This window comes from Pseudonaja textilis, chromosome 14 (assembly GCF_049901715.1).
Source record: "Pseudonaja textilis isolate UNSWEBS1 chromosome 14, rPseTex1.2, whole genome shotgun sequence".
Classification (NCBI taxonomy): Eukaryota; Metazoa; Chordata; class Lepidosauria; order Squamata; family Elapidae; genus Pseudonaja; species Pseudonaja textilis.
The window spans coordinates 7,799,279-7,809,616 of NC_142003.1; the positions used below are offsets into that span (position 1 = coordinate 7,799,279).

General features: G+C 41.2%; 1 protein-coding gene across 8 annotated transcripts; it reads right to left on the minus strand.

Moving 5' to 3' along the window:
• Positions 1 to 240: 240 nt before the first annotated feature.
• SPSB3 (splA/ryanodine receptor domain and SOCS box containing 3) lies at positions 241 to 10,338 on the minus strand. 8 transcript variants are annotated; one of them, XM_026704227.2, is made up of 7 exons: positions 9,910 to 10,338; positions 5,870 to 6,018; positions 5,214 to 5,394; positions 4,592 to 4,779; positions 3,103 to 3,205; positions 2,295 to 2,420; positions 241 to 1,723 (listed from the first exon to the last, which is right to left on the minus strand). In XM_026704227.2, the coding sequence occupies exons 1-7, from the start codon at positions 9,926 to 9,928 to the stop codon at positions 1,347 to 1,349; spliced, it is 1,143 nt and encodes a 380-aa protein (XP_026560012.1). In that variant the 5' UTR covers positions 9,929 to 10,338; the 3' UTR covers positions 241 to 1,346. The 8 variants fall into 8 exon arrangements, with proteins under 8 accessions (XP_026560012.1, XP_026560013.1, XP_087768491.1 ...); XM_026704228.2 differs by having other exon boundaries at positions 5,214 to 5,391; positions 9,910 to 10,257; XM_087912365.1 differs by having other exon boundaries at positions 5,214 to 5,391; positions 9,758 to 9,919.

The following is a 10,338-nucleotide window of genomic DNA, read 5'->3' on the forward strand; positions in this document are numbered from 1 at the left end:
GGCTTGGTGGCAATATGTTTGAGAGAACCTAGCTTGTGTATAAAAGTGAGAATGGGTATTTTACGTATAGAAAACTTTTTTTAAAAAAAGGAACACCAATATTTAGTGCAATCTTAATCCCAGTTATCAATTCCGTGAAATGAAAGCCCGGCGTTTGCTTTCATTTAATCAGATGATACAAGAGAGTTGGAAGGGAATCTATTATACTGCCAAATCACACAGTGGTTAAATTCAGAAATTAATACTAATCCATGATTTATTACAAAACAATGCAGCTTTGTTCCCTTCATACACCTCCTTTCACAATGAACCATACTTTGTCATTTGCATTAAGTGTAGGAGAAACCAAAGGGAACGTAATTGCCCTTGTGCTTATCCATACATGAAAAATATCAAGAGAGCCTTTTCTGGCTACCCACATAACCATAAGTCAAGTCATCATTAGGGAAAGATCATACCAATACTGGCTTTTAAACTGCAAAATGCCCCCGTCAGTGTGTATCCTTGCAGTTAAGTTTTTAATGACACAAATCAAAGGAAGAATTGGAATATTTAAACTTACCTCCCCAGAAAATATACATGGGATGTGAATACCTCTAAATAAGTAAATTACAGTTGGCCGTGAAAGAGGAAATGCAGGACTCAAGATCCAGAAGAAAGCAGGGCCATCCAGAGCTGAAGTTCATTCACATCATTCCAACTGCTAGCCTGATGTACGTTTGGATCAGATAATTAAGAATTAGGGACCCTGATTAGAATTTCTCTGAGATGAGAGGACAGTAAGGTGGATGGACTAGCCTATCATCACTGATCAAAGTCTGCATATATTTTAATTCATTTGGGTATAGTTCAATACAGGAGAAGTAATAGACATGCAAAGAAGGTTGAAGAGTTGCAGGGCTCACATGATACCACTTACGCTGTCAAAGGTTAACCTTCTCTTCTGAATACCAAAGCACTGAAAATCGAGGCGAGCCTGCTTGCTCCTCGGCTCCAAAACACTGGAGCCCTTTACTGCAATTCACATAGCACGTTGTGGTAGCTTTTGAGGTTTCTCTAAGCATTCCTTTGGCTGCAGGAAGGATTACTTATTGATACACGGGGCTGCCGAAAGCCTGACATTCGAACAACCTGTTCCAGGAAACGTGGCAAACCAGAGTTGATGACCTGCTGGCCACGTGGTTACAATGAAGCTGTGGAAAGTGCTTTGTCTCTTTAATGGTAGATTGAAATGGGCTTTAGTGTTCAAATAGGATACAGTCGGGAAGGTAAAATGTCACTCGGTAACACTGAGGGAACAGCCTATCCTTCATGACAACACTGTCTTTCGAAGGGGGGGAAATAAATTAAGTCCTCCACCGGCATCTCTTCCGATGGCGTGCCTCAGCATCTGAGCCGCAAGAGTTGTCTGAATCGCTTCCTGAGGAGGTAGAGGAGGAGGAGGAGGAAGAGGAGGAGGAGGAGGAGGACTGGAGCGAGCCACAGTTCATGCTCAACACCCAGCCCAGTCTGTTGTGCAAAATCTGCTTGAGTCCTGGAGGGAGGGGGAGCACCTCTAGCGTGTCCACGTAGTCAGGAAGCAGCTGGCGGAGACGGTAGCAGCAGAGGTATTGCAGGGAGGTGGGGGTAGCACAGGAGCGGATGATTTTCATGCTGCTTTTGGCTGCAGTCGAGCACACCATCGGGTACACCCTCTTGTTCTGGAGCTTGGTGGCAGCCACACCTGAGTCACAAAGTCAGCAAAGAAGTCCAAGGTTAACAGGCAGGCATGGAATGGGGTGTGTGTGTGTGTGTGTGTGTGTGTGTGTGTGTGTGTGTATAGAGACTGTCTGGGGGTTGCAGTTGCACTTCCTTTATCCCATTAGCACTTCTACAATGAGATCTCCCACTTTAGGCCACAAATACTCTACAGCTGCATGGTTCGGTTGTCCTTTTCTGTGGACACAATTGTGAACGTCGACAAATCCAGTAACCGAGCAGCTGACTTATAGTCATTTTACACGTATCTTATTTGCTATACACTTTTCCCCAAACAATCTGTTAAACAGATTAATATAATTATTCCCTTCTAGTGTACATTATGCTACGCAGGTTAGTTTTCATCAGGTAAATACTTAAGTGGTCCTTTCAAGGAGGCTGTACCTCAAGATATCCTCTCTCCCCTATTAAAATAAACGGTCTGATTTTGGAATGGAAAACAATCTGTTGCCTTTTAGAGATCCTCCCATAACTTTTATCCACATATTTCCCATATTTCACTAGGTTAAAAGTATATATGGTCTCTTCCACCTTACCTATACACTTCCTGTTTTTGAAAAAGGTTAAAGTTCCGTGCCATGTGTCCAGATGCACCCCAATAATGGAGCCCTGCCCAAACCTTGTTGAAAAATTGCTCCGTTCCCCCTTGTGCTGGAGGAGTCCTACGGAGAAAGGGACATTTGCAATTATAACATTGTAGGTTTCTAATTTCTGCAAAGGTAAAAAGGACCCTATATAGAGTTCATCTAGCCTTGTTTAAGATAGTTTGTAAGTCAAGAGGCAAAACAAGATTCTCATCAGATAGTTATCTGCTTACCTAAACCCCTCTAGCAAAGTTCACGGTCTTCTAAAACAATCCATTTCCTTTCAACAGTTTTTATTAGTTTCACACACACAAAAAAAACACCCCGTTTAGCCATTGATCCATTTCCTAGACCTACAAAGAACAAGCCTGGCATGATTTCTACAGGACGGCATTTTAGATATTTAAAAACACATTTCCTAAAATAACATTTAATAAAGTGAACATTTAATAAAGTGTCCAAATAATTTGGATTTTTTTTTATGTTCTAGTCCCAAGGCCTAGAATGCCTGAGATGTGTTTTGCCAGCAATTTTTAGAAATCAGTCTCTAATAAAGAGGAACAAACTTTCTCTGTGGATGCCAGAAAATGCGCTCTTAACGTTAACTGAACAATATTTGCAAATTAACTATTACAAAGGGACAGTTACATCCACACAAAACTTCAGGGAAAACAGTTCTTGTATTTAGGTGTAAGCTCTAAAAATTCACCTGTAAATTAAAAATCTAGATATAAATAAACAAAACCTTTGCTGTTATTACCTGTGTAGGAAAGACCCCAGCTGTCTTCATCTTTTCCCAACAGGCTACAGAATGTGTGACGGAATTTATCCAGGTTCACGTCTGATGTTCCAATTCCCACCATCTAGAGGGGAAGAAAAACAAAAGTGATCAAATGTTAGTCTATACATAACTACTCATTTAGTAACTGCTCAAAAGTTAAGACAGCACTGAATGTTGTGTGAACTTTTAAAGTCTGTTATTATTATAATTACAGCCCTGAATACAGAAGAACCTCTGGTCACGACCATAATTTGTTCCATAACTTTGGCGATTTCTTCATCTTCTGTTTTGTCTTCAGAAATTTCTGAGTCGGGGGTCGTGTTTGATCGCCACCCTAGTATGTGTTTGTGACCAGATTCAAAAAAATTGTGAATTTTTTTGGTCAGAACCCGATGTGGCCGTGGCCAGAGTACATGGTAGAACCCTGGCATATCCTTATGGTCACATGATTGTAATTTGGGTGTCTGGCACTTGGCACACATTTACAACTGTCACAGGAGCCCAAAGTCCTGTGCTCTCTATTCGTATCTTTTCACAGCTGATTTCCAAGCAGCAATGTCAATGGGAAAGCCAGCAGGAAGTCACAAGCCAAGGTCGTGTGACATAATTAATAACCCATTGTGATTCACCTAATGACTGCAACTAGAACTGACAAACTGTCATTATAAGTTGGGCATGGTCATGTATTCTTTTTTATTTTTAGCATACCATGCTCACGAGCCCAATCTCTGGAGGTTTAAAAATCACAGTGTATGGGTTAGTACTCTGTACAAACAAAGCAGATTTATTTAGCCATTTAATCCAGTAGTATTCTGTTCTAAGATTTATTTATCACCTGACAGTTTCTTCAGCTAGAAATACCAGAATTTGAACTTCAAAATCTTCCATATACTGAAAAGGCTCCATGGACCATTCAGTCTCCTCCCACAACACTGCCACATCCAGACAGCAAGGACACTATATGGAAAAACTGTGATGACTCAAGGTGGGATTGTACACAAGGACAACAACTGTATACTGCGTACTCAGCCCATGTGCATATAAGTGGTTTCCTCACAAAAAGGTCCAGTTCTCACAAATGCAGCGCAATTACCTCGCAACATTAAAATCCAGTCCCTGTCCTTCTCCTATACTGGCAGCAATTCAATGCCATCTAGCGCTTATGCCAGCAAGATAGTGGCTTTGTTGATACTTGATCATCCTCTGTGATATCTGACTGCATTTTTTTTTAAAGAAAAAAGAAAAATTGGATACAAATTGGAGTTGGTGGAGCAAAATAGGTCTTAAAAAACAAAAATTAAAGACAACAAACAGTGCTACTGTAACTATTCATAATGTATTCAATGTAAATGCTGCCCCTCCTCTTCCAGTGACAGAAACCACTGAAATGTAATTATTGATGAATCTTACTGCATTTTTTTTAAAAAAACCGGTTACAGTACCTATTGTCAGGTTTTATCCAACATACCATGTCAGTGCCATAGACGGGTGAGGTCATCTTGATTTCCCAGAAGTGCTGACCCTCTGCTAGTTCCTTGTTCCCCCGGATGGCAGCAGTACCACAACTGTAATCCATGTGGAAATTCACCTTACGATTGTCACAAGTCAAAAGAGTATTCGCCGATTTGTTCAATTCATCCCATACCCAGTCAAAATCTTTGGAGAGAAAGACATGGAGAGAAAAGTGGTATGAACGGGAAACATCTCCAACAATTTCACCTCAAGTTATCGCCTGTCAATTTGATCCTAGTTGAAGAATTTGAAAAAAAAATCAGTGTAGTTCTGTGATTTTCAAATGTAGTCTCAAGACCACTTTACAGATGTGTGGACTTCAACCTCCAGAATTCTACCATATGTCTAAAAGTGGCCAAGTTTGAAAAGCACTGATTTAATTGCTAAAATTATAACTACATCCCTGGATATATTGCAGCACATATTATAGCAAAAACTGGACAAGATTTCTATTTCCCCCCAAATGTTCCCCTGTGCGTTTGTGTCACTTTCCAAATATATACTTTGTACACCTATAGCTCAGCGGAGCCTGAAAGGATCAACGAGCAACCCAAGAAAGAATACAGAAGCTTCCTCACAATCATCTTCCTCTCCACACTGGCAATCTTTCATCCGATGAGCCATGTGGAAGTTAGAGCAATATGGAGTTTCGTTCTGGTTCTCACAGTTGCAGTAAGACTCTCCTGTCACAGGTATAGCTGTAGGGATGGAAGGCAACTGAGAAGGAAATTCTGATTCTGAATCAGAGTCGCTGTGCTGCTGGAGAAAGAAAAAAGAATTGTTACCTTTTCCTCTTATTCTAAGAAAACATTTAGCAACAACAGGGATCCCTGGGGAAAACATAAGGTTCACATGCTCTGGGTGTCACACAGTGATGGGATTCAAAAAAATTTACAACCAGTTCTATGGGCGTGGCTTGCTTGGTCATGTAACTGTGGGTGTGACTTGGTTGTCATGTGATTTAAAACATGCTTAAAGAAATCGCATTTTTTTCCTGGGCTCGCACAGTTGCAGCATGAATCCAAAAAACAGTGTGTTGAAGTTAATGTATTCCTGGCAAGCGCTACATGTGCACTGACATGCATTCTGAGCACTGCATATGGTCTCCGAATTCAGTTCATTGTATGAATGTACAATCCATCGGAATTTACAACAAAAATCTGATGAAAGTGTGGAGTGTCCCAGTGGAATTGTATCTTACAGACAGTCTTACAGAAAACAAAGCATACTTCACCTGTCCATCAGTGTCAGATGACCAGCCATGGGTTCCAGAAGCCGTTGGAAAAGTCCGTGTATCCGATTCTCGGCGCACTCCACTCAGAACATAGCGCCAAGCTCTACTATTGCGCATACGTCGCGCCATGGCCTCTTTGGAGAGGTAATCTGGAAGGCAAAGCAAGAACTTACTCACAATGCCCTCTTCAAATGAATTGTCTCAATGTGCAATATTTTTTCCTTCAGATAAACATTACATATTAAGGTATATTCTGTGCAGAGAGAGAGAAGATATAGTAAGCTATATTCATAGGAAAAAACAATTGAATCTCCACCTATCAGCTAGTGCCAATTTTATCGCCCTAGACTTAAAGAGAGAACATGCACTCCACCACAAAAAAGCATAGGAAATAGGATAGTAAATAATCTTTGGCCAAGATGAATGAGATCAAAACCAACAGGAACAGAAAAAATAGAGTCTAGAATACTGTTTCTAAACTGGCTTGAAATAACCCACAATGTTTAAGCCAATTCTCAGGGTTTTTTTTTCCTTCCATCAAAATTCTTCTGCAGTAGAAGAGAAGCCATTAAATACACAGACGAAGGCAGGAAATAAGACAGCTGTTCTTAAATAGGTTGGACTGAAGTAGTTTGTTAAGGACATTGGATAAATTACTGACTTTAGTAAGCAGGAAAATGACCATATGTATTAATGTCCAGCTTATTACAATACTCCCCCATCTATTTCAGAGCTCAATCAATCCAACTCAAAAATTTCAAAGCACATTTTTTCCATTCTCAGTCCATAGTAGCAGTGATATGGCTCAGCAAGTAACTACTACCCTAACAATTCCTGGATGTGTAAAAACACCCCCATACTTACTAATGTTTACATTTTCTAGGACTCCTCACTTCCAGTCAATTCACAATGATAGTAGAGAGAGACCTAAATGTTACTTGAGCTAAGGAGTATTCAATATTTAATGTTCCTAGATCTGCCTAACACAAGCATCATATAACAAACAGCAAACCTTATGATTAAAGTAACTCAAATGAGTGATCCAATACATTCTGCTAGACAGCTCAACTGAGCTGCCTCAGGAGAAGATTACTGCAAACATTCCAGTGTATGTGAAGGCAGTAGTTTTAAAAACTAGGATGGGAAGGTGTCCAAGCAGAAAATGAGCTAAACACAAACAACAAATACTAAGTATGCTAAAGCAAATTCAAAGGCATCAGCTCCTCCAAAACTGCCTTTCACTGTAAGAAAACTTATTACCAAAAGGAAAAAGCTTGAATATGAATGGGGAAAGAAAAAGATAACAGAATAGAGTAGAGTAGAATAGAATAACAGAGTTGGAAGAGACCTTGGAAGTTTTCTAGGCAGGAAACTCTACACCACTTCAAACAAATGGTTATAAAAACTTCCAGGGTTGGAACATTCACAATTTCTGAAAGCAAGTTGTTCCACTGATTAATTGTTCTAATTGTCAGGAAATTTCTTAGATTTTGATCATTCTAAAATGGGTATTTCAGGCTATCCAGATTTATAATCTAACTAGCATGTCTTCAGAATGTCAAAAGATAGTCATCAACCTTAGTCAAGAAAGCAAGACAAGGTTTAGCATTACAGAACAAACAAAAAACTATTAAGGATATTTATTTATTTTTGAAAAGCCCTAGGTTAGTATCTTTTTTTAAATCTCACCCTTCCTTTGGAAGCTTAAGAGTGCATACCACTCCTTCCTCCCATTTTTTTCCCATAACAATGCTGGGTGATAAGCTGGGTGAGGGAGAGTCTTTCAGAGCTTCTGTGAACAGATGCACAGGATATTTTCTTTGATAACCGCATTTTTTATTTCTGGAACCACCTTCAACAATGACTTCCATATGCAAACAAATGCAAAAGAATGGAAATCAGCCAGGCTTGCATATATTTGCTACAGAAAACCTAGTCACCACCAATTGCAAACAAAACTTCTGTTTACAAAATACAGGTTTTATTATTTATTTTAGTCCTCACTTGAAAGGCAATATTCTCACAACTTCTTTCAAACCCACCTGTAGAGAACTTCCTTGCAAATTGAAAGCAGAATATGAAGTATTTTTAACAGTGAAAATGAGAAAACAAGAAACAAGCACATCTCTAAGCACATATCCAACCCTGGGAGTTTTCAATAAGAGATTGGACATCCACTTGTATGAAATGAGCAGGGGGTTGCACCACCAGAAGAACCTCCAAGGTCTCTTTTAACTGGATTGCTTTCTTTGGAAACAGAATAACAAACTACCAAAGAGAATTATCAGCTCAAACTATTTCATCCTATATTTTTTTCTCCAAAATCTTGGAAAGCAATATTGAGATTCAGAATCCCAACAGTCTTTTCCCTCCCTGGTGCCTTGCCAAGTCCACACTTAAACTATCCATGAAAAATAATTTCTAAGGAGACTTCAGCTTCCCTGCTCAGCCTTATTATTATTATTATTATTATTAAAATCCACATGCTCTGTTGAAGCAGGATAATAAAAAGACCACCACTACTTGGAGGAGTATTAAATCAAAACCTTAAATAACTTTAAGGTTAAGCATTTCAACGCACTTGGGGGGGGGGGGAAAGCTGCCTCCTTTTGTGTTAACTTCAATGTCCAAAGGCCTTTATTGTCATTGTACATCATGTATACAACAAAATTGGTTTAGTCTCTAAATTGGTGTGGTCCATACAAGAATACAATATGAATAACATAAAATATAATACAACTATATATACAATATATTGTACACAATATATATAATCTGAGAAGCCAAGGATGGAAGAGCAGCATACAATTAATAAAATTGCGATAATTGTCCCAACTAATGAGGAGGAGGAGTAACCTGAAGGGAAAGAAGGCAGAGGGGAGGAAAAGCATTAAAAAGAAAGAAAGAAAGAAAGAAAGAAAGAAAGAAAGAAAGAAAGAAAGAAAGAAATGAGGAAGAGAAAGAAAGAAAGAAAGAAAGAAAGAAAGAAAGAAAGAAAGAAAGAAAGAAAGAAAGAAAGAAAGAAAGAAAGACGGAAAGAAATGAGGAAGAGAAAGAAAAGAAAGAAAGAAAGAAAGAAAGAGAGAGAGAGAGAGAGAGAGAGAGAAAGGAAGGAAAGAAATGAGGGAGGAAGAGAAAGAAAGAAAGAAAGAAAGAAAGAAAGAAAGAAAGAAAGAAAGAAAGGAAGGAAGGAAGGAAGGAAGGAAGGGGAGGGAAAGAAATGAGGAAGAGAAAGAAAGAACGAAAGAACGAAAGAAAGAAAGAAAGAAAGAAAGAAATGAGGAAGAGAAAGAAAGAAAGAAAGACGGAAAGAAATGAGGAAGAGAAAGAAAGAAAGAAAGAAAGAGAGAGAGAGAGAAAGGAAGGAAAGAAATGAGGAAGAGAAAGAAAGAAAGGAAGGAAGGAAGGAAGGAAGGAAGGAAGGGGGAGGGAAAGAAATGAGGAAGAGAACGAAAGAAAGAAAGAAAGAAAGAAAGAAAGAAAGAAAGAAAGAAAGAAAGAAAGAAAGAAAGAAAGAAAGAAAGGCCAATTCAGGTCACCAAGGATTAGGCGGGTTCAGGAAGGACGTCCGCCCGACGGAACTGGGTCTAAATGATGGGCCGAGCCGCGGGCCCTCAGGGGGCGAGAAGGACGCCCTTCCTTCCCTCTTTACGGGGCTCCTAGAATCCCCCCTCCCCCAATCACAGGGGGAAGCCTGGACTCGAGGAGCATCCTTTTCCCAACATCCCGCGCGAAATTTCCCAGCAAGCTTAGCGAAAGGCGCTTTAAAAAAAAAAAAGAAAAGAAAAAGCTTTTGCTGTGAACCGCCCGCGGTCGGAATATTCGCGTAGGCCGCAGGCTCCGATTTACCTCACCGGCGCACGCGCGCCCCCCGTCGGCTGGCCCTACCCTCCCCGGTCTCCGAGGACACCGCTTCCCGCCGGCGTTCCCAATCCGATTTCCCCGGGTGGGATCTCCGTCCAGGCTCCCGCCTTTCCTTTCACCGCCCCACAAATCCGCGCTACGCGGCCTTCTCCCCTCCCTCGGCCTCCGCCTCCTACCTGCGTCATCGCGCAGCATCCGCCCCTCCCTTTCTCGCGCGGGGAAGGGGCGGAGCCGCCCTCTCGCTCTCCTCCCATTGGGCACGTCACTCGCGAGAGGCTTCCACGTCCCGCTTCCTTAGATGTGGGGGGAGGCGTTCGTTGCTTCAATCTCGCTCCTCCTCCCTCCCCCCTCCCGGCCGCGAGAGGAAAGCGTGCGAGAGACGCTCGCACCTCGGGCTCTCATTGGCTTTTCCAGCGGCGCGTGGGCGGTAGCTTTAGTGACGTCACAACCCCCCCCCCCCTCTCTCTCTCTCCGCAAAAAGAAGAGGTGGAAAGCGGCTTCTTCGGGGGAATTTAATAAAAGCTGACTGGCTGAGAAATGGGGACTCGGTCCCGCCCCTAGCGCCTCCTTTCCTCCAATCGCCTTTTGAGGCAGGCACTCATCCG